Source organism: Lineus longissimus, chromosome 14 (assembly GCF_910592395.1).
Source record: "Lineus longissimus chromosome 14, tnLinLong1.2, whole genome shotgun sequence".
NCBI lineage: Eukaryota > Metazoa > Nemertea > Pilidiophora > Heteronemertea > Lineidae > Lineus > Lineus longissimus.
Window position 1 is genome coordinate 146,138 of NC_088321.1, and position 24,191 is coordinate 170,328.

Consider the following 24,191-nt stretch of genomic DNA (forward strand, 5'->3'; position numbering starts at 1 on the left):
CAGGTCAAGGTAGAAACTGAAAATTGCGTTTTGTCTTTTCAGTGTCTACCTTGCCCTGAAGATGGCGATGGCGTAGTTCTTTCATGAAGTCAATGAGACTCCGAAAACCAGCTCAAAGAGATCTGAAATGATAAAGATTTAGTCCGAATCAGCACAAAGTGTGGTTGATTTTGACCTGGTTTAGTTAACACCTTCAGCGCCGAACCAAAACGAGGTCTGTAAAGTCTTTGGTCTGTAGAATAGACCCTGGCCATCGCCATCTTCAGGACAATGTAGGAACTGAAAAGACCAAACAATATTTTCACGGTATTTTCAGTTCCTACATTGCCCTGAAGATGGCGATGGCGTAGTTCTTTCATGAAGTGCTTTCCTCCTTTATTTCTCACTTATGTTATCTTTTGGTACTCTTGTACCTTTCATCAAGGTCTGAGTAATAAAATTCATTCATTCATTCAAAAAGCACCCAACTATTGTAAAATAATCAGGGACCGTTACGGTTTCCAATGGCAAAAACACTTCCCTAACGATATAACGGGGGACAATTTGACTGGGGTGCAATCTGAGAACTGTCGGGGGAGGTGGGGGTGGGGAGTTGGCCAGATATCGACTCAGACATAGGCATTCAAGTCGATGGTTGTGACGCATCGTAACTGGTTTCAAAAAGTGATTGAGGACATTTCTTTCACACAATGCATGTCATCAAGTTGATCATCACGATGGCGAATCTTGGGAAGACGAAATCAGCCCCTGTAGTGTCAAGACTGTAACCGGAGCCCAAAAACCAATTTCCACGCGAAGTATCGAATCGATTCTTGAGTCCGTCCCCAGTAGCCCCTCTAAAGTTAGAATGGCAAAGTTACTGACCCCGTGATAATCTAGTCCAGGTAGAGGAGATACCACTCGTCATGTAACAAAATTGATTCAGTAAAACTTAAAATGTCCTGGTATGGTAGACCTTTAGAACGGAGACGCAACGGCACCTGAACGGGCAGATATGCCACGGTTCGATCGCCGCGCCATCTTGGCTAAAATTAGAAGAACTGAAATTTGTTGAAAAATTGTTCAGTTGCATGCTTATTCCTAGAGATGGCGCGACAATAGGAGAGTAAAAGAACTACGCCATCGCCATCTTCAGGGCAAGGTAGAAACTGAAAATTGCGTTTTGTCTTTTCAGTGTCTACCTTGCCCTGAAGATGGCGATGGCGTAGTTCTTTCATGAAGTCAATGAGACTCCGAAAACCAGCTCAAAGAGATCTGAAATGATAAAGATTTAGTCCGAATCAGCACAAAGTGTGGTTGATTTTGACCTGGTTTAGTTAACACCTTCAGCGCCGAACCAAAACGAGGTCTGTAAAGTCTTTGGTCTGTAGAATAGAGCCTGCCCTCCTGATGATGGCCATCGCCATCTTCAGGACAATGTAGGAACTGAAAAGACCAAACAATATTTTCACGGTATTTTCAGTTCCTACATTGCCCTGAAGATGGCGATGGCGTAGTTCTTTCATGAAGTGCTTTCCTCCTTTATTTCTCACTTATGTTATCTTTTGGTACTCTTGTACCTTTTATCAAGGTCTGAGTAATAAAATTCATTCATTCATTCAAAAAGCACCCAACTATTGTAAAATAATCAGGGACCGTTACGGTTTCCAATGGCAAAAACATTTCCCTAACGATATAACGGGGGACAATTTGACTGGGGTGCAATCTGAGAACTGTCGGGGGAAGTGGGGGGTGGGGAGTTGTCCAGATATCGACTCAGACGTAGGCATTCAAGTCGATGGTTGTGACGCCCATAACTGGTTTCAAAAAGTGATTGAGGACATTTCTTTCACAATGCGTGTCATCAAGTTGATCATCACGATGGCGAATCTTGGGAAGACGAAATCAGCCCCTGTAGTGTCAAGACTGTAACCGTCGCCCAAAAACCAATTTCCACGCAAAGTATCGAATCGATTCTTGAGTCCGTCCCCAGTAGCCCCTCTAAAGTTAGAATGGCAAAGTTACTGACCCCGTGATAATCTAGTCCAGGTAGAGGAGATACCACTCGTCATGTAACAAAATTGATTCAGTAAAACTCAAAATGTCCTGGTATGATAGACCTTTAGAACGGAGACGCAACGGCACCTGAACGGGCAGAAATGCCATGGTTCGATCGCCGCGCCATCTTTGCAAAATTAGAAGAACTGAAATTTGTTGAAAAATTGTTCAGTTCCGTGCTTATTCCTAGAGATGGCGCGACAATCGGAACAAGTAAAAATCTTACTGTGAAGTAATCAGGGGCCGTTACGGTTTCCGATGGCACCTGGTCCTCATGGTGAGAGGTTGTGTCGTTGTCCAAGGTGTCCAGGTCAGTCTAAAGCATAGTCCAAAAGCCATCGTTATGGAATGGAGGGGACCAGTACTGCAACCGCTGTTTGTAAGCCCGGCGCTATAAACACTCTGCCGAGACTGGAACCCACTCGGACATATTATATTCAAGTCGATGGTTGTGACGCATCGTAACTGGTTTCAAAAAGAGATTGAGGACATTTCCTTACACCAAGCATGTCATCAAGTTGATCATCACGATGGAGTAACCGTGGAGATACGGGAGGGTTACTTGACAGCATAGTCTAGCTCCAGGACAGGAGTCGAGATCAAGGGCCGGGTAACAGTAACACCTGCTGCGAATCCTAAGGGTAAGAATCACGGGCACCGTAACGGACAGTCCACGACATCAGACTTTTACCTTTGCAGTAATGGCCGAAGTCAGCTAGTACTTGGTCTTGGATTTGCATCCCTGGCCCTTTGTAATGGAAGATTTGGTACATTAGGATACATTTTGATTGGATGCTTTTGGAATGCTGCCCAATCCTTCCACACCTCGAGGACCCCGTTGACCCTTAGGCTAGGTGCAAAGCATATTGATTTTGTCTCTTTCCACAAACAAGTTGTGACAAAAATAAGGCACTGAACTACTCGTCATGTCAAGGCACTGAACTACTCGTCATATCAAGGCACTGAACTACTCGTCATATCAAGGCACACACATCTACACTAGAGACATCAAGATGGTCCAGAAATATGGGCTTTGGGGTAGTTTGGTGTGACCGGGGAGGACTTGGTGTGGATTAGCAAAGTTGTGTGATATTGATAGGATGAAATTTGAATAATCAATAAGTTAAAATCTTGTATCTTTTTTGACATGATTTTATTACAAAACTTACGAAAAAACTGTAATCTCAGGCAAGAGTTGTTGGGACTTTGAAAGTGAAATGGAACATTTGATTTCATTGAAGTTGTGATGTTCAGAAGTAGCAACAACTCCTGACTGATTTACAGTAGCCCTTACACACAATTCATTAACTTGACTCGGGATGCAGTCCTGAAAACTCACAAGTGATGACAATCAAGGTGCCCAAACTGGACTTATATTAAGAAGTGGAGCTGCCATCCATAGTGTGACAGTTCCTGGGCAGTTTTACAGTATTGTACTCTAATGGTCCACCAGTCATCCAGTTCCAACTGCACAACAATATTATTGTTACCAACCTTTTATTTACCCAGCACATCACAAAATTCATCTCATTTTCACATCAAAATGACCAATGAAATTAGGTAGAAATGCATAAATCATAATTTCAGTTCTGAATTTTGCCTTTGCTAGGCGTGTTTGTACAAAATGGTCACCGATGTCCGAGAGAGCAGGCGTGCTAAGCTCATTCTCATCCTTCCTGACTCACAAAAGGATTTGCAATCATTTCCATCCCCTCCGATGGACATATTAAAACAACAGACGTCCCTCGACACACAACAAGTCCAAGTGGTCGTGTATCTTCCGTCAGTTTGAATGGATCATCTGGATCTGCAAAATGAGACGATCGGTTTGTTGAGCTTGTAATACTTGGCATTTAGTTTGGGTTGGTTTCGTCCCAACTATTAGTTCCCCTTTGATCTGCACAGCGCCACATCAACTCTGGCCTGGTTATTAGGCAAACATTGTTTGCACACTTTCCCAGGGCATGCTAGGCTTCGTCATGTTTTTCAATTTCCTATGTTTTGTAACTACCCGGTACAAGCACATGCCTAGCACTAGTGGATAGCACCCCAATCAGGTTTTGAGGGTGGGTTTTTCAGTGCAGTAAGCAAGAAGGGAATACACCTTATGTAATGTTTTAAAAAACGTTACCTCGTAAATATTCTGTGGTGTTGTCGAGTACAAGGTTGAGGAGGGGATCATAACCTTTTAGAATGCCAGCAGCTGGAATGAGGAAAACACATCTGTTACATTTGAATATATTAGAAGATTAATTAGCACTAGATATACATTTTAAGATCTTACCTTCGCGTCCGCCACTGAATTTGACCCGAATTGCTCGATCGAGATACTTGGACAAATCTAAGATGGTTTCTTTCTTCTTCTTCTCCTTATCACCTTGACCCTGATCACGCTCACCTCGTTGTTGCTGATGCTGAAATGTAAAGAAAGTAAACGTTCTCACAAGCAAAACCATCTAAAAAAGTCAGACTCATTTCGAATCCAGGTAGGTACCGGTAGGCCTATATCAATCCTCATATCTCTAGAAGACCATAGTAAAAGCCTAATGATCAGTTGAATTGGGATTGTTAACAATAACTTGTTCCCCAGTTTACTAAAATAACAATCCCCGCTGATCAGGCCATGTCACTTGTCAGTGCCCAAAAAAGGCATGACATTTGAGTGATGGATTAAGTACCATACTTTAGTTCATTTTTACGCCAGTCTCAGCACATTTCACATGGGTAGTCTGATAGCAGACATTTAGGCCTGCCCGAGCCCGAGTGAGCCTAACCCAAACCTAACCAACCAGGCAGCATAGCCCCAACCCTTAACACTAACACTCAGATCTGAACACCAACACTACCCTGCCACTAATCCTAACCCCCTTATCCTCAGTCTATTACCTAAAATTGCCATACAATACATATTGTTACAGTTCTGTAAGAATAGCCACTTCGTTAGGGAAATATGTTTGGCACATCCTGTACATTTCAAAAACGAGGACGGGATGATTTCCATATTTCTTTTATCAAAACCTGCCCATACATAGCATATAGTACAATAATCAATACATCACATCAGACACAATAAACAAAACTTCTATTCTGTCAAGTCTTAACGTAAAATATAATTGGATGATTAGGATTTTTGAGGGCGAAGGAAACGAATTTTAACACAAGTTTCTTACAACTTGCGCCATTTTGAAATGTTGTCGTTGTCAGTGAAATGTAGTTACGTTCCGTTTAAGCCGATATTGAATGCAAGGAACATAGTCACAACCTGTCTCGTTGATATTCCATCAACGAGATCGAGTTAGTTAGTTAGTTCGTTAGTTAGATCGATTTAGTCATCCTGGGCACTCCATCGAGTTTCCCTTCTTGGATCCGAACATTGAACACCCAGGGTATGGTAGACCTTTAGAACGGAGTCGCAACGGCACCACTGATCGGGCAGAAATGCCACGGTTCGATCGCCGCGCCACCTTTGCAAAAATGAAAGAACTGAAATTTATTGAAAAATTGTTCAGTTCTACCTTATTCCTAGAGATGGCGCGACAATCGGAACAAAGTAAAAAGCGCCCAACTGCTGTAAAGTAATCAAGCCTCAAGAGCCGTTACGGCTTCCGATGGCACCTGGTACTCATGGTGAAAAGTTGTGTCGTTGTCCAAGGTGTCCAGGTCAGTCTAAGAATGGCCCACAAACCATCGTTAAGGGAATGGAGGGACCAGTACTGCAACAGCTGGTTATAAGCCCGGCGCTCGAACACTCTGCCGAGCCTGGTACCCATTTCCTCCTGGGATGAGAGAAGCAAGTAAGGAGGATACGATATGTACGGTGCTGGTGATGCCAACGCTGTTTCGTGCCTCCCTATTCGGCGGTCATGCCCACTTTTTGCCTCAATAGAGAGAAAATATTCCATCAAACATGGAGGTAGAAAGCAATTAAGTGTGTTATAATATCATGTCTTTGGAAACGGAGAGAAGTCACATCGTTAAAACGGAAGCGTTGGAAAGATCGTCTTTCAGTATATTTTGCGCATCGACCACAACAATAAGTTTTCTAAAATATGCAAAACGTTTTCAAGATGAGTGTGTTTAGCCCGTTTCGAGGCAATTCGTTAACAAAATGTGTCAGAGCCAGCATCAGATATTACAATATTGATAAATGCGCCACAATTGGGACCCAGCCAGACGCGAATTCGCCAGATTATCAGGTAATTGTGTAGTCCGATAATTGGACGTAGAAATTTTTAATGCAATACATTACTTATTTTCGGACAAGTTATCTGTCACAAGAGGGTGTAAATATACAGGAAGGGTTAAGGTAGAAGAAGGAGAAGGAATCTAAAAAGATCCTTGTGAGCTGTTTGTCACTTCGTCTTCAAGATTGTGATCTCTTGGTGTGGTGGACTTCTTCCTCCATCACTCCGCAACGTGTCACCTATTTTCATGTGATATCTCCCCAGTAGATACCCTTATACCAGGCCGAGGAAGCCACTGCTGGCCATAACAACCAAGCAGCAAACAAGCCGCATAGTCGCACACTAGTCAAATGAACCAGCGACGTACATTGGCTAAGACAATCGGATTTACGCCATATTTAAGCTTCTTTGAAGTATTTTTTGCTAAAAAACGGGCACCTACGCCTTGCCTTGCCAGTGAGTTGTGTGGAAAATGGCACACTTTTTAATGTAGTGATCAATCTTGAGTGTTTGAAATACGTTCTTTCAGGAAAACTACACGCGGATGGAGGCGATAGTACAACAGCTGAAGGACCGTGTGGCACATATAGTTAAGGGTAGGTTAATGGATAAAGCACCTCACTCTACTGTTTAGGAGCTGACACATGTTATGGTGCAAGTGGTCAAGTTATAGCTTCAGTCCAGAAGAGTTCTGTTCACACTAGAGTAAAGGGACTATTACTATTTTTTACCATTTGCGCTTGCCTCATACAATGTACATGATGGCACTGTTTTGAAACTAGGAATGTTGGATATTTCACCCAGGAATCTGCCGTCATTGGGCTCTTGTTGTTATGAAACAGATGCCATAGCAACACAGATTTTGAATTTGCATAAACTAGATTGTTTTGTTTAGGGAACATTTTGACAAGATACCACAGGATTAAACTGACTTTCTCTTTTATGAAGGTGGTGGAGAAAAGGCAATAGTCCGTCACACATCACGCGGGAAGATGTTACCAAGGGAACGCATAAACAATCTGATCGATCCTGGATCTCCATTTCTTGAATTCTCACAGTTGGCAGGATATCAGTTGTATGGGAAGGAGGAGGTTCCGGCTGGTGGCATTATATCAGGCATCGGCAGAATTTCAGGGTGAGGAAGAGGTGAAAAATGTCTGAGTTTAGAAACTTGTACAGCTCAGAATATTGCTCGGGATGAAGGGAAACTTCCCAGGATGTTCAGGTTACTTATCACATAACTTTTTGAGGACTATATGAGCACACAAATCTGGAACCAGATACTGAGTGGCAGGGTGCCAAGGCACAACAAATAGGTACAATCAGTGCTGCAGACAGCTGCTTATTTAACGTTGTATGGTTTCTTTCAGTCAAGAGTGTCTCATCTTGGCCAATGACCCAACGGTCAAGGCCGGCACATATTATCCAATTACCGTCAAGAAGCATTTACGAGCTCAGGACATAGCGCATGAAAACAATCTTCCTTGTATATATTTAGGTAAGGAGCCTTGCTTCAGCGTACTGATATTCCCCGCTCTTCACAATCACTAGAAAGAGGTTTTAAAGTAGTCTTTTCTCATCATGAACATATTGCTCAAAAGTCTGCTTGCAGGGGCTATGAAAATGGTAGGCCTCACTCCCTCATCATTCAATAAAGTGGCTGGAAATCATCTTTACAATCACAAGTTTTTACAAAGTAAGAGCTTCCGTGGTGTTTGCTTATTAAGACAAAGTGATGTGCAGTGGCGACCTTGGAGGACATATGAAGGTACACAGGAAGAAAACACAGCAATAGGCCTTGAATATTCTAATGATTTTTGCAGTTGATTCTGGTGGTGCCAATCTGCCACGCCAGGCCGACGTCTTCCCCGACCGCGATCACTTTGGTCGGATATTCTTTAATCAAGCTGTGATGTCATCCAAGGGGATTCCCCAGGCAAGTACTCAAGGATATCCATCCATTTAAGTCTCGTCTTAAGATCTTAAAAGGGCCACATCAAGATGAAGAAGCAAGGCTTCATCATCAGACAGCCCCTACCCCATCCTGATTATGCAGAAAGGTCCCAAATATTTAATCTTCTCATGTTTGTCACCTTGGGCAGCATGCAAGTGCGAGGGGTCAGACAGGTTACCTCTAACCCCTCATCGCTGTCACTGATATTGGTAGACAATAGTTCATATTTATGTTGATATTTACCACATTTCAGATTGCGGTCGTCCTAGGCAGCTGTACAGCAGGTGGTGCCTATGTCCCCGCCATGGCTGATGAGAGCATCATAGTACGCAAACAGGGCACTATATTCCTGGGAGGACCACCGCTGGTGAAGGCTGCCACCGGGGAGGAAGTGTCGGCAGAGGACCTGGGCGGTGCTGATCTACATTGCTCGTAAGTTAGTGTTTTACTGGAAAATATCTTAAAAGATTATTCTGATCTGAAGATGAAATCAGACATTTGATATTTAATATTACCCGTATGAAGTCCTTGTAATGATTGTTTCTAAATATTCTTTCAGGAAATCAGGTGTGACAGATTACTACGCCCATGACGACCTCCACGCTCTCCATATCACACGGCGATGCATCAAAAATCTCAATTACAAAAAGAACCCTGGAGTGACAATTGAAACACCGGAGGAACCGCTGTTTCCGGCGCACGAACTCTATGGTATCGTTGGAGATAACCTCATGAAGACTATTGATATACGGGAGGTAGGTCAAGGTCGTCATGTCAATGTAGTGGCTGAACATTTAAAACAGCCTTACCACCCTTGATTGGGTTAAAAGCACCCGTCCATATTTAGACTTCTCACCTGACTTGACCTTCAATCTTCTGCAGGTTATCGCTAGGATCGTAGACGGTAGCAAGTTCGATGAATTCAAGGCGATGTACGGAGAAACGCTAGTCACAGGATTCGCGCGTCTGTGGGGCTATCCGATAGGAATTCTGGGAAATAACGGTGTTCTATTTTCTGAGTCGGCGCTGAAGGTTTGTCTGTTTTTCTTCGACTTTTGCCCAATCGCGTCACTACTGCATGCGTGCTCTCTCCAGCACAGGCTGCCATTTAGCATCTACTCATACAGAAAGATTCCAGAATCATAGCAACTTTTCAGCCCAGAATTGACCGATACACACAAACTGTTACTCTTTTATGTCCAGGTTTTATGGAGATTTCTGTAGGTTTTGTGATGAATGATCGATCGGCAGTTTATTCTGATATCATCACGCGCCTGTGATGAAAGTGATGGTATTGTGACCGTTGTTGCCGCGTGTCGCCCGTTTAAACATGGATTCTATCTTCTTGCAGGGGACCCATTTTATTCAACTGTGCAGTCAGCGTGGCATTCCATTGCTCTTCCTTCAAAACATCACTGGCTTCATGGTCGGACGTGACGCGGAGGCTGGCGGTATAGCAAAGAATGGCGCCAAACTAGTCACAGCAGTCGCCACCGCTAAAGTACCAAAGCTTACAGTTATTATCGGAGGGTCGTATGGTGCTGGAAATTATGGGATGTGTGGCCGGGCTTATGGGTAAGAAGGATTTGGTTGTTCAGGTGGTGTGGCAGCGTTAAGGTTGACAGGACATCCTGATGCTTCTCTCTTCATCCTATCATTTAACCATACACTGATGAACTTGAAGTGGTGAAGAAGAATGTTCAAGTCTTCAGTAATGTAACGACCAATCTTGATCTGATTTCAGACCCCGGTTCATGTACATGTGGCCTAACGCTCGCATATCAGTCATGGGTGGTGAGCAGGCTGCGGGCGTGCTGGCACAGGTTGCTAAGGAACAGCGACTACGGGAGGGGAAGACGGTACGTATGATTGTCACCCTGGAAATGGAACAAGGTTAAAGATCGCATCTTGGCTAAAATGATCAAGAATTGCTGAGGATGTCAACACATTGGGTGATCTGTGGTTGGTGAATCAGAAATCAGTGCAGTAAAGCACAATTAAAGTGTCTCTGATTAGTCAAATATGGCTGTTCAAGAGTGCGATACGTTATTGGGCGGGGATCCCTTTGCCACGTGGCACTTCTCAACCCAATTTATATCTTTGTAGTGGACAGCAGAAGAAGAGAAAGCGCTGAAGGATCCTGTCATCAAGAAGTACGAGGCCGAGGGGAGTCCATATTTCTCCAGCGCCAGGTAATAAACACTCCATTACATGAAGCGTTTCATCACAAAATGAGTTTTTGCTGCTTTAAGAATAATAGGTCAACATGACCATTGATCGGAAAGCTCTTCATGAGCACTTTCTGATGGTACATGTACTGCTTGTAGACCTATTATCATGACCATTCATTGGAAAGCTCTTGATGAGCTTTCTGGTACCATTGTAAACAAATTGACATGACAAGTCATTGGCAAGTTCTTCACCAGAACTTGATGGTCACAATATTGGTGTGCTCCTTTGGAAGACTTCTACATTTTGATTACTTGCCTTACAGATTGTGGGATGATGGCGTGATAGACCCGGCCGACACACGGAATATCCTAGGACTCAGCCTCAGTGCTTCACTCAACCAACCGCCGCAAGAGACCAAGTTTGGTGTCTTTAGGATGTAGAATGGCAGTCGAGGAACAGATCGACCGAAGTGTGTGCTTGGTAAATTCATTTTGGACTGATATTCCCAGGCGCGGTTTTCATACGGGAGCGCTGTAACTGACATCCTCCCAACAGTGTTTTGCTGTAACCGATCACCGCAAGGACCAAGTTTGGCATCTTAACGCAGCAGATACTGTAATAGTACAATGTGACAGACACATGTGGACTACGTCTCAGTGCTTCTCTGAACTCTGCCACGTGAACTGTGACCTAGTCTCTGCACAGACTCAGAGCCGCTCCACAACTGACCAAGTGTGACTCTCTGGAAAGTGAGACCAGAAAAACAAATGTGTGTGGCAAATTAATTTGGTACCTATATTCTTGGATAAGGTTTTAGTATTGAAGAGTACAAGAGCACTTGTAATTGATTACTATAAACAAAGTCCTATTGAATTGTGTGTAAATACTGGTGAGTGAATGGCGTGAAACAAATAAACAAATGGTCAATTTCTTCCGGTCTTTTCTCGATTATTGCTATTCAAAATAGCTTTTTGTTGTCATCAGTTGTTAATTTGATCCACGGCGTCAGACCTTCACAGAAGGTGACAAGGGATAAACAATACTGGGTCATCTACTAAGTAACATAAATGTCAAGTTGCACTCCACTCAAACTTGGCATTAGGTGCCTCCCATTCATGGAATGGACTTAACAGCCATCAGAGAATATACTGCAAAAGGAGTGTGTAAATAACTTGAGAAGAAAAGAGCGGTAGTAAGACCCACCTGTTTATTGGAAGAACAATGGTTTATACAGAAAGGGGCTCAAATGAGCAAGTTATGCGTTTTTTCCGACACATTGATAAAAGGCATTGGTACACCGAACACATGCCTGAATAGGCTTTGGTACGCCCTACACCTGCATGAATAGCCAAAATGATATGTAGATTTGGCTCTAATCTTTCACAATTGTCAAACACATTCTTGGTCCGTCCAACCAAGCTATAAACTTGCCACCCCCTTCCCCCCTCTAGCCTGTGTCAGGAGATATCCTGACTAAAAACCGAGCTGATTCATTAAGTAAAACTTCATCTTCTGCGTTCAACCTGCCAATGACTTCAGTCCTGTGGCGGAGATCGGAGATGACACAGCTTGCCGTTCCGAGGTCATGCTGTGTTCACCAAAGTTTTCCCAGCATTGATATCGGCAGATCAGAGTTTCTGTTGTACTAAACTTGGCACTGATGTTATTCCACCACCTCCATGTTTATGGCAGTCAAGCAATCATTGTCCTAGATGAGCACAGATTGACCACCTCGCACCAGCTCCTTCACGGTAAAAACGACAGCAGAGTTTTAGTTTTCTTTTTCTTCACTAAAGGCGTGTTAATGACTTGGAAACAGTCGGTCACACTCTTACGGCAGTATTTGAAGAAGAGACGTTCAGCTTGGTTCAGCACAAGATCAAGGTCCATATTTTTTGACAAACTGAAAATACAAAAATAAACAATTTGAAGTGTTTGTGATGTCACTACCATCCTTTGAACCAAATCCATGACCGTTTTCTAGCATTTTCATTTATCTTCCAAACACGTTTGCCGCATTGCCATTGGCCAGATGTTCTAAACATTACTCCTGGTGAGCTTAGGCCTTCTGTACCTACCTACTGAGCTTGGGCCTTGTCTCTTCTGTACCTACCTACTGAGCTTAGGCCTTGTCTCTTCTGACTGAGCTTAGGCCTGTCTCTTCTGTACCTACCTACTGAGCTTAGGCCTTGTCTCTTCTGTACCTACCTACTGAGCTTAGGCCTTGTCTCTTCTGTACCTACCTACTGAGCTTAGGTCTGTCTCTTCTGTACCTACCTACAGAGCTTAGGCCTTGTCTCTTCTGTACCTACCTACTGAGCTTAGGCCTTGTCTTTTCTGTACCTACCTACTGAGCTTAGGCCTGTCTCTTCTGTACCTACCTACTGAGCTTAGGCCTTGTCTCTTCTGTACCTACCTACTGTGCTTAGGCCTTGTCTCTTCTCTACCTACCTACTGAGCTTAGGCCTTGTCTCTTCTCTACCTACCTACTGAGCTTAGGCCTGTCTCTTCTCTACCTACCTACTAATGCACTGGAAGACTGTCGACGGATCATCACACTGAAACAGTCGGTTGCGATGATCCATTAATATCGCCACACACATAAACAATTCAAACGTAAACTCTGCTCGTGATGTGACAGCTACTGGTCTTGTCTTCCCTCCTGAAAGAAAACACACCATCATCAAATCATTCAGCAGGCATTGTATATCAGAATAAACAGATCAGCTGTGGACTGAGGAGATCGCCAAAGGGGTCTCTACAATTCTTGAGGTTCTTGGCGTAGCCGATGGTCAACACACAAACTGCAACTGACCATTTGGCCCCCTTACTTGCCAATAGTCCTCGTTTGATATTCTCTGATACGGCAAGCCAAATATCTTTTGTTAAAAGATGATGAGAGGATGCCGACAGGAGAAAGGTGAATGATGAAACAAACATCTCACCCTGTGTTTCGTAATCTTTGCGTATTTCCTTTAACCGAACCTGCTCGGCCGCCATCGATGATAGCTCTAGATGATGACTGCTCAGGATTTCAAAACATCGGAGTGAATTGTCAAAATCAAACTCCCGCTTGAACCCAAGTAACAGCCACCTGGAAACAAATAATATATCATTTAGATGGCATCTCACCAACTCTTCCAGACAGGAAAAGTTGCCGCAGGCTGAAATAGAAGCCAGGACTAAGTTTCAAAGCCTTGCTATGATAAGCCGAGGGAACCTACTGCACTCACTACTCATCAACATCAAAGTCCACTATTCACCAGAATGAGATCCACCAGTAGCATAGGACCAGATCATGTTGACACGACAGAGTCAACAGCATTCGTCAACAGAACAGGACTGCCAAGATCACATGTGCAGACATACTTACTTGTGGCTGAACATCAGATCGCCGACTTCACACTGCTCGTCAAGATATCTGAACAGCTCAGGGTCAAGTTCTATTAACAATTGTCGCATTAAGTCTGAAGCAAGAAGAGACAGAAAGCTGAAGAGATCTGAGCAGAATGTAAAGGTCCTTGTAGACCCCGAGTAGACTCGGTTCAATTGACACTAGCTTACGATGGACTTCTCCCCTGGCCTAAGTCAGAGTCATGAGACTAATCCCCGACTGCCACTTAAAAATACTTAAGATCAGGTGCAGCTAAAAATAAAAGCTGTTGAAGGAGTTGAACCCTCGACCTCTTCATTGTCAAGGATGCGACGGTGTTTTGTGTAAGGCACTGTACATTTTGAGTATTCAGCCAAGTGCAGGCATAGCTCAAGGATCCTGTGGTAGGTCCTGGACAACTTACAGATTGATTATCATTGCTTGACTGACTCTTGACGACCTTATCATACCCAAGTGGATAGAAGAAGTAGAAATCACCTACCAACTTTTTCTATCATTCCTTCCTCCAAAAACTCCAGCTGAATCTTCGCCATGTATTCATTAAAGCACCAGTAGGCCTCCACCTCGGACCCGAACACAACAAGGAAACGACACACTATGTCGTTCATGCCCTGTGTGTAACCAATATCAGGGTGGAATGCTGCGTACGTAATCAGCATATCTCGTAATGAATTCAGGGTGTGACTTCCACCTTCCCTGAATCAGAGAAAATATAAGTTATTTCTCTTTCCTTTGTTGAGAAAGTTTGAAAAGATGTCAAATATTTGGGCGGGAAGTACAGGAACTGTGTGATGGCCTTTACCTGATAGTTTCGTAGTCCCTATCCGTCCTCGGTACATCTCTATCGATGACCCGAACATATTCTAGCAGTTCTTTCATTGGTGTCAATGGTTGGCGCTCAGCGAATATCTTTGCTTGTATATCAAAGTAGTCTCTCTGTTGAGCATCGACAGGACTAGAAGAACATTGTTGTGGAGGAGGGCTGGCTAGATCTAATGGCAGGTTACTGATATAGGAGGCTGTGATACCAACTTCCTCCGGGTCGACTGAAAAACCAACAGAGATTTTTAGATTGTTGCCAGAATTCACGGCAATAGTTCCATTGCTGGGCGTCAACTGGAATGGATGAAGGTGGTGTTGGGGCAGGGCTGAAGATCGAAATGCAGTGTCCTTTTGAATTTAGATAGGTTTTCACTGAAGTTAGTCTCGTATCAACAATAGCCAGTTGTTATCTTTTCACTTTATCCTGAAATATCTTGATACCTTGAATCAAAACTCAGATAAGCAGCTCAATCACCACGGCAACCAGAGCATTCCTGACCAGTAGGGAACCATCATTAGAATTGAGCCTACCTGAGTTTGCACCGAGCACCAGTTTCTTCTTCCATTTATCTTTCAATGTTTCGTATCTGATTTCATAATCCTGGAGCAAGACGTCCCTCTCCCGCTGTGTCGTCATGCAGGGATAGAGTCCAAACACAAACTGCCACACTTGTCTTCGGATTGACGGGTCAACTCCACCTGCAAGAGACGAACCCGGGAAGTGAAGAAGTTCAATGAAAAGGCAAATATCCACTGAATCTTTTCTACAATGGGTCATTCTGATTTGCTTAACAAAAGAATTAAAACGACTCTACAGCAAATAATAGATTTGAGCCACACACACATTGGGGCACAGAATTTTTTCTTCTAACATCCCCGAGTGGAAGATGCATTCACCTTTAAATACAGCCTGCCTCAATCCATGCTCCTCTATCAAGCGGCCTTCCTTGTCGAGGAATTGTTGAAATGATTCAAGACTCAGCGGAGCAGTCCTTGAGGGTGTGAAGTCTGTTGCTTCTGATGTCACATATTCATTCCTTGGTGGGAATTCTACTTGCTCGAATGAATCGATGTCTACAAAACTGAAAATGAGAAAAAAGGGCCGTTACTCGATAGACACATTCTCTGTCGAAACCGTCTGTTTAGGGCCTACAACAGTTTTTTAAGAACCGAAACCACAACTACAACAAATCATTGGAAAGAGGAGATTCAAAATGACAATGATATATCTAAATCCGATGAAATTGCTCAACCATTTCGGAAAAAAATAAAAAGAGTGAGATTTTATTTTTTTGGGACACCCTGTGAAGTGTTACTTTTGGAATGACACCATACACATCAACGACTAATGCCAGTAAACGACAGCTTGACAATCAACTTTTGCCAGATATTCTAATCAAACGGTATTCATTCTATCATTATATGCATGAATAGAAGAAATAAAAAACGTCAGATCGTTTTATTTTGCTTATTTTTGAGCGTAATTTTCACTGTTTACCTTTCTAGCTTAGCCATTATTTATTTCCGGGTACGCCGCAGTTAAAAAATTATTACTAATACCTTAATTACCACCGACAAAATATAATATTTATATGCATTATCTATAAAGAAATTATATATCTTAAATTGATGGATAAAAGTTGAATATTATATTTTATTTCTGAAGAAGAAAAATATATTTCCCAATTATCAACCAATCAGCAACACCCAGATACTGTTTGTTCCCGGAAATTCAAAGAGATAAACATGGAAGTGAAATCCGAATAGTTTCACAATTTTTCCCGAATAATCGCCTTCTAAACCCTTGATAGCAAGTTTGTTAAAGTGTTTGTGATAATGAAGTTGGACACAGTATTTGTCCTTATCGCATTGGTGCTTGTTTGCACTGGTAGGTTGCTTCTTTGTAGTTTATTTTTGGCAAAATCTCGGAAAGAAAATGTCGAAATCCAAGAAAAACCAGCTGATTTCGGTTTCACCATTTCACTATTTTCAGATCGAATTTGCGTCATTGCCTGGAAACATTCGTGGTTGTGGTCATGACATCTGTCTCATGTGAGAATGAATGTAACATGAGTCTTACTTGAATCTATGCGGATGTCATCTGGTCATTGTCTCCTGAAGATTTACCTTCTTAGTCATGACAATGACATCATCGGACCCCCGGCCCTGGCCCTGATAGTGATAGGCCCAGATGATAGGCCTACATGTTTTAGGCCTGAACAACTGCATACATGCCCAGGCAATACAGACATGTACATGGGTTTTTAACATAATCACCCGCTTTGAAAATTGTATGCTATTTTTAGCTGTTGACCTACATTGCAATTGTATGTGGGTGACCATTGTCACGGACCACTGGTTTCTGTCTAACTCAAAAGGGAACAAAGAGCACTGTTCATATTCTCTGAAAACATCTGACGAATAATTTACTATGACTTGTTAATCGTAACCCCTAAAATGTCACTCAAAGAAGATGCGTCACATATGTCACATGAGCTTACCTGATTTATCATGTTCATCATGCTGTCTTTTCAGTTCTCTCCACGTGCCATGGATCCCCGACGGCTGAGTGTCTCAAGCTAGAGCAGATGGCGAGACAGGCGTCCCAGCGCCAAATCCCTGGGTTCAAGATGTATTGCCAAAAGAACAAGGCTTGTACAGGAATAGATTGCAACGGAAACATCAATATGGTGAGAGTAAAACATGGCAATGCATCTGGAGTGTTACTAAGCCAAAAACTTGATGACTGTCAGGTTATACCTGTTCTATGACTGCCAAGCTATACCTGTTCTGGGACTTTGAATCAGCAGACTAGAAGCTGGAACAAAATGTCAAGTTTTTGTATCTGGTTCCACCTGCGCAGGAATGATTACCATGGAGATGGACGAGTACGAATTCTGGTGTGCACTTGTGTTTAATAAAAACAGCAAAGATGCTTTATGAGAGCAAAAACTGCAAGATAATTCACTCAAACAATTCAGATTCCTGATATGTCTTCTCTTCTTTCTTCTTTCCTCAGCCAACATACAAAATCCAGACAGAGTTCTGTTTCGGCTTCGAGATCCAGAACTGCATGAAACCGACCAAAGTGGACTTCTACACGTACCTACCGTCACTCAACAAATCATTTGAGGAGCGCCTCGGTAACAGTGAACGACGGAAAATACCAGGTGCATCCATCGACATTGGTATTGGTACTATTGACCCGTTTGCCAACATTACACTGATAGACAAACCAAACAATAAGATACTATTTGGGGTAAGAGTCTATTTTGCTGACAACAGCTTCATTTTCTGTGATGCCTGTTTAGCTTAGAATCCTTCATGTCATGCGACTTCTTTAGTGATCTATAGTACCACCATCTCGGTATTGTCTCTGAAAGCCACGCAACAGGCCTCGCTCACATGGAGTACACTCAAGCTCAGACTAACAGAATGCTTTCATTGATGGCATGGAAACGCTCCTTTAGGTTTATAGTCTGATATCAACAATGTTATCATCCGAGTTTACACTTTACACCTGTCTGTCCTTTCAGGTCGGTCTAGCCCTCCGTGTGACATACTTGTTTGACCGACAAGGTCACTGGCCGCGGAACCTACAGTACACGTTAATCCCCCCCACAGAGATCCCTGTTGCGCCGTGTAAGACACCGTCAACCACCATGGCGCCACCTCTTGACAATAAATGCATCACACGTGGACCACAGACGACAACTTGGCCAGGTCGGTCACCCGTAATACTGTAAACCACCAATCATTATGCTTGTTTATCTTTGCAATTTGCAAAATTTCTAAAAAAATATTTCACTGTCAGTATTATTATTTTGTGAAAAAAATGTTTTTTTATGCTGCCCTTTTATGCTGCCGTGACGATGGTCTTCAGCCATACATGCAGATGGACAGAAGATGTGTTAATCGTTGAAACCTATATGTCATAGATCCTATGCTGGAAATGTTTGCCTGTTCTGAAGTTTGGATTGTCTCTATTTGGCGAAACAGGTATCAAAACAACCTCGCGCCCATCAAGGCCACCGCTCTCACCAGAACCGTTCAGTTCACCTCTGCCAGCCAAACCTACAGTTCGGCCGAGTAAGGGCACTAAACCCACAAGTAGGCCGTCTGTCGGTAAGACTTTCGACCATTTAGTGCAACATGTAACATAGAACAGGCACATTTTTAGTCATCCATTGGATATAGATTTGATATCCAGATGCAGATCTGGTTCAAGGGATCCATTGGATGGTAGAATAATTTGCCTGTGATGCTTTAGCTAATCATAAACAAATAACACCATATATTCACAGGATTTCATTTTTTTCGTTTTCCCAAATGCCATGATTCATGAAAATGAAAATTGCAAATATTTGTTTTTTTATTGGAAAACCGAATGAAATTGTGTCGTCCATCAAAAGCAGAATTTTGAAAATAGTTTTTTTAAGGAATTTTCGCGTGTTTGAAAAATAGTTATGCATGAAAGTGTTTGCATTTACAGTATTTGCATAGCATATTAGAAGTATCTGACCACCATTAGCACAGGAAGTCTTGGCTCTGATGTAGACAGTAACAATACCTGTATTTGTAGGCTTTTCCATAACCGCCAAATCATCCCACCTCGCGCTATCAACTGTCTTCTGTTTTATCCAAGCGGAAAAAAAAAAATTTCACAATTTTCAAATTTTTCGATTTTTGCAAAACTACTTTATACGGAAATTGGTGGAAATAAATATGCTGTGCGATTTACAATATCTGATATAAAGCAACCCTGAAAATCCATCCCATTTTTCACAGAAACCACGCCATGATCTCACAGAAACCACGCCATATTCTCACAGAAACCATGCCATGATCTCACAGTTTTCTCCCCTGCTTCTTACTCAGCTAATAATATTTCTTTTTCAGCACCCATCCCAGTTACGACACCCAAACATACCGGTCCAAGGCCACAGCCATCACGTAAGTTGACCAACCTGTTGTTACTCAACACCAGAACATATTGTTATGTTTGGAAACCATTACATCATCATTCCTCAACAAATGTTCAGCAGAAGAAACTCATATTTTCATTTCATCATTTTCAGCGACGTTCGGTAAAAAATGCGACCCATATAACTTACAGTCTTGTGGCGCAAATGAAAAATGTCCCGTAGACAGCAAGGACCCTAGATGCCAGTGTGCCAGCCTGAAGACTTATGACAAATGGTCTGGACATTGTGTTGGTGCGAGTCCAGTGCCACACCCTACCAAGCATTCCGTCCTCCCTACGAAGGCCGCCATGAAGAAGAGTATAACCGTTACAGACGACAGTAGCAACCACAGTAAGTACAGTAGAACCTCCCTCTGCGGACACCTCTGCCAGGCGGACACCTCTACATAACGGACACGTCCGGCCAGTCCCGATTTTTTCTAAGTCATTTCCAATAACAAAAACCTCTGTACGGCGGACACCTCTCTATTCCGAATTGCGGACAGGGCGATAGCCAATTTTTGGTCCAATTCCCTCCCAATTACGGACAGTAGGCAAAAACAATGGCTTCCCGCTTGCGCTTGGAGAGTCAAGTAGGCCCGACAGGTGTGATATTCGCGCAATTAATCAACGTAATTACCCCATGGCATTGTGTTTTTGTATCCTAATTAAGCCGCGGCATTGGCATTGTGTTTTTGTATCCTAATTAAGCCGTGGCATTTGTTTACTCATCTTTTCAACTAATCACATAGGCCTTTTGTGTCTACGGACACTCATAAATCCACGCGGTTTTGTCAGTGTTGCGGCGAATATGCGTTAGTAGAGAAATTAGAAAAAAATAATTATTTATCAAAGGTGGCTGATGGACAGAAATTATGGTGTTTTTTGACACATTATCACATGTCGAGGAGATTTTGCAATAAAAGGGGCACCTTTTACTAGAGAGATTATTCACGCTCTGAGTTCCAAAGTAGCTCACGTCATTCAACGCAACATCACAAGCAAATACCGATCAGCCAACAGGTTTAAAGTTTCTACGCTAGATGTCGACACAGAGAAAACCAAGACCTGCAAGGCGGGAACTTCAAATCCACCTATCGGACGATTTGGCATAACCTCTCTATTGCGGACACCTCTCTATTGCGGACACCTGGGCCCAGTCCCATGGGTGTCCGCAATAGAGAGGTTGTACTGTACTCGACAAATCATTACAGCGGTTTTAGTGTCACTGATTTTGCAAATAACCTCATGCGTGTAAATCACAAATATTTTGTTTGACAGAACGGAATGATCGGAATCCCAGTAATAATCGCCATATCCTGAAATAATATTTTGACTGTTCGTATTTTTCAATTTCAGAAACTATAGTGATCGCAGCGTGTTCGACTGCTGGCTTCCTGCTGGTGGCTGCCATTGCCATCACCACAATCATCATAATCAGGAAGAAGCGAGCACGTTACGCTGACCACGACATCCTGTTACAGAATGACGACTCGGAGGTGAACATCTAGACAAAGGTCAAGGTCGTTCTTGATACCGTACTGGGACACTTCGGCATCATTATTTTTTGGCAAAACTGCAGGTCGCTTTGTTTCGGCAATATTGCTTACTTGACATATCCTAGTTTATCGTATGAGGCTGGTTGGTTTAGTCTTGCACAACGTCGGTTATACGAGTTTAGCCTGTGCAAGATTGAAACCATACTTTCAACATTTTGCGTTAGAGGCCTTCTGCCATTGTTTTATGTGCATAGCAAATGAAAGTGACTTACAGGTTTTTCAATTCCTTGCCATGGTTGTGATATTTTCATCACGAAGGTACACAGCTGAGATATTTACCCAGAGTTCATTTGAATCTCAGCCATTGTTGTGATGTATTTTCTTGATTGATATTGGTCAGCAAGGTTTTCTGAACGGATGTAAATTTGACAACAAATCGGGTGCAAAAATTAACCACAAACATGTTGCCCCAGAATGTTTGAGATCTTCTGCATCTCAACACACAGAAGATTTCTGTGGGCAGGCTTTTTCTGGGACACACTGTAAAGTAGTTAGCTACTTTAGATCTTTGTGTAAATAGTAATAAGAGAGTGTACATTATGTATCATACATGCAGTCCAAAGGTTCTTTTATAACAAACCAAGTTTGAAATTTGAAAACCACTGATTTTCGAACTTTGCCTGTGATAACAAAACCTCTGGAGAAAACCAATCTTATGAACCTCTTTGGGTCCATGTATATCATGTTTTAATATCACTTTAAGACTATAACTTGTGATGCACCACTATGCTGTAACTAGGAGTTGGGTCAGAACACCCGAAAAAAATAATTTTGCCAATATGCGGAGCATGATGTTGATATTATCTGCCCACGGTGTCTGTGTCATTTTTTTCATCAATTCTCACATTTTTAATAAAAATTCCAACATTTTCCGTCCATCCTTGTAGTGTGTATATAAAAAACATTAATTTGGTCTGCATCCTAGAAAATCTGTTGCCAGCTTGCTGAGAATTGGGCGGGCGTTCCATCCTGCTGAGATGGTCGTTCCTGAGAAAGCAGAAAGTGTGTCAGTAATGTTGGAAAAACTGTTTTGTTGGAATCTTCCAACTAAATAACATAGTGTTCTTTTGGTAATAAGGATCTGACTACAACGTTAATGGCATATGATGTCCAGGTGTTTGAGTTCGCTAACGGACACATGTTATTTTAGTCAATTAATCAATGAGTGCACATGTTGAGTGTTTTTCTTGTGATGCACCCTGTTTCCCAGGCCTCTTCCAGGTACCACTGATAGAGTGGAACGACTGATGTCAGTAACAACAATGACCCCATAAGTCAGCCATTTTGTTTGCCCACAGCCTCCACAAGGGGGCACTGACTAAGAAAGAGGTGAATTGAAGCCTGTTTCTTGTACTTCCTCTCAGTGATTTGAGCGGGGCTCTTACAGCTTATGCAAATAGCAATTTCCACTTTGAATTAATGTGTTCAGATATGATAGTATAAGGTTTGTTTATGTTTGCTAGGTAAGATAGTTGTTTGTTTTTTAGTTTGAAGAGTTCGTGTTAAGAGGTATCCTTGCTATTATTTCCAAAGAGGTGACACTTCCATGGGCAACTTTGGAAATGTATTTCAGTTCAAAAGCTTTTCGAATTCAATGTTTGCTTCTAGCAGCACATACCTCACCCCTTGGCTGCCTTTAGGTCTAGTGGAGATACTGTAAACACCTTTATCTTTGTGACCCTAAATGTTCATGAAAACATCCATTTCTGATTTTGCTTCCATTTGTTCCGTGAATGGGTGAATTCCCCAAAAAATAAAACCATTAGTTAAACATTTTCTTGCCTCTCAAGTTCTCCACTGTACAACTTCTCACAAACAAACAAGGCTTGCGAAAAAAGGGGTTTACAGTTAGCGTAGCTTTAGCAAAATTGATTGCTGTATTTCATACTAACTATACATGTACATGCTTTTACTTGTGCCATTCCATGTTTGGAGTTCATGAGGTGTCCACCAGGTGTCCAACACGAAGGTGCATTTCCACGGTGACCACACTCTGATATATCAGGTGATTGAGTGTGCAGCGGTTACAATGCAGGTTCCCACTCTCCAGTAATACAAAAAGGAATTGCATCCACCATAGCTTCTATAGGGTGTCACGAAAGATAACTTTTTACATTGGGCCTAAAACGAGAGTTTGGAAGAATCTTCCCGGTTGTGTTCCCGAGATGAAAACGAGGAAAAAGGAAATCGTTGACATAAATAAAGTATTTTAGGATAAACTTGTTACTGGTTGCTCAGTGATGATAACGGAGCGCATCGGATTTTTGGATTGATAAAAAAATGTGGTTTTCAAATGTATTTTCAAACATTTTGGCTGTGTGATAGGGGAGCATGAATCAAGCCATTACTCATCAGCAGTGTTGTCTGATTGTTGAAACAGCTGTCGGTAATTCCAAACAATGTATATAGATGCTTTATAAAATAAAGGTAACTCCACTATTTATTATATATTTTCACAAAAATTGTATGTTTTTTGTTTGATTCTGCTGGGTTGTGACTTTCTTAACGCTCACCATCTCACCGGCAGTATGGTTGTGACTGTCTCAACTCTCGCCGTCTTGGTAAGACAGTGGAGCTGCCAGGTTCGGGGTGGTTGTGACTGTCTCAACTCTCTCTCCGTATTGGTAAGACAGTGGAGCTGCCAGGTTCGGGATGGTTGTGACTGTCTCAACTCTCTCTCCGTATTGGTAAGACAGTGGAGCTGCCAGGTTCGGGATGGTTGTGACTGTCTCAACTCTCTCACCGTGTTGGTAAGACAGTGGAGCTGCCAGGTTCGGGATGGTTGTGACTGTCTCAACTCTCTCACCGTGTTGGTAAGACAGTGGAGCTGCCAGGTTCGGGATGGTTGTGACTGTCTCAACTCTCTCACCGTGTTGGTAAGACAGTGGAGCTGCCAGGCTCGGGGTGGTTGTGACTGTCTCAACTCTCTCCGTGTACTGTTGACAAGATGATGATGGAGTTGGATGCTGTGTCACTCAATACAGCATTTCTTGACAGACAGTATAGTAGAGACCACCAGCCCAGATGGGGTTAATATCGCCATAGAAGTTAAAAACTCTCCCAAAAGATGAAAATTCCTACAAAAAAATATTCCCACTGTCTCAGC

At 42.6% G+C, this 24,191-nt stretch overlaps 4 protein-coding genes across 6 annotated transcripts; 2 read left to right on the forward strand and 2 right to left on the reverse strand.

The window, feature by feature from the left end:
* Positions 1-3,182: 3,182 nt before the first annotated feature.
* Positions 3,183-5,250, reverse strand: LOC135498600 (U6 snRNA-associated Sm-like protein LSm7). 2 transcript variants are annotated; one of them, XM_064788920.1, is made up of 4 exons: positions 5,208-5,250; positions 4,322-4,451; positions 4,169-4,240; positions 3,183-3,844 (listed from the first exon to the last, which is right to left on the reverse strand). In XM_064788920.1, exons 1-4 carry the CDS (start codon positions 5,217-5,219, stop codon positions 3,705-3,707), a joined length of 354 nt encoding a protein of 117 aa, XP_064644990.1. In that variant the 5' UTR covers positions 5,220-5,250; the 3' UTR covers positions 3,183-3,704. The 2 variants fall into 2 exon arrangements, with proteins under 2 accessions (XP_064644990.1, XP_064644989.1); XM_064788919.1 differs by lacking the exon at positions 5,208-5,250 and having other exon boundaries at positions 4,322-4,866.
* Positions 5,251-6,060: 810 nt separating this feature from the next.
* Positions 6,061-11,238, forward strand: LOC135498598 (methylcrotonoyl-CoA carboxylase beta chain, mitochondrial-like). The gene is made up of 12 exons (XM_064788917.1): positions 6,061-6,233; positions 6,751-6,817; positions 7,170-7,356; positions 7,592-7,719; positions 8,045-8,157; positions 8,429-8,607; positions 8,735-8,930; positions 9,058-9,207; positions 9,527-9,750; positions 9,920-10,034; positions 10,282-10,367; positions 10,670-11,238. The coding sequence occupies exons 1-12, from the start codon at positions 6,087-6,089 to the stop codon at positions 10,785-10,787; spliced, it is 1,710 nt and encodes a 569-aa protein (XP_064644987.1). The 5' UTR covers positions 6,061-6,086; the 3' UTR covers positions 10,788-11,238.
* A 7-nt stretch (positions 11,239-11,245) lies between these two features.
* On the reverse strand, positions 11,246-16,092 carry LOC135498599 (TBC1 domain family member 16-like). The gene is made up of 9 exons (XM_064788918.1): positions 16,062-16,092; positions 15,461-15,645; positions 15,095-15,262; positions 14,544-14,787; positions 14,223-14,437; positions 13,721-13,814; positions 13,293-13,441; positions 12,868-13,009; positions 11,246-12,250 (listed from the first exon to the last, which is right to left on the reverse strand). Exons 1-9 carry the CDS (start codon positions 16,076-16,078, stop codon positions 12,094-12,096), a joined length of 1,371 nt encoding a protein of 456 aa, XP_064644988.1. The 5' UTR covers positions 16,079-16,092; the 3' UTR covers positions 11,246-12,093.
* A 202-nt stretch (positions 16,093-16,294) lies between these two features.
* Positions 16,295-23,533, forward strand: LOC135498798 (uncharacterized). 2 transcript variants are annotated; one of them, XM_064789250.1, is made up of 8 exons: positions 16,295-16,451; positions 17,099-17,253; positions 17,583-17,822; positions 18,100-18,286; positions 18,563-18,688; positions 19,463-19,516; positions 19,642-19,878; positions 20,886-23,533. In XM_064789250.1, the coding sequence occupies exons 1-8, from the start codon at positions 16,400-16,402 to the stop codon at positions 21,035-21,037; spliced, it is 1,203 nt and encodes a 400-aa protein (XP_064645320.1). In that variant the 5' UTR covers positions 16,295-16,399; the 3' UTR covers positions 21,038-23,533. The 2 variants fall into 2 exon arrangements, with proteins under 2 accessions (XP_064645320.1, XP_064645321.1); XM_064789251.1 differs by lacking the exon at positions 18,563-18,688.
* The last annotated feature ends 658 nt before the right edge of the window (positions 23,534-24,191 follow it).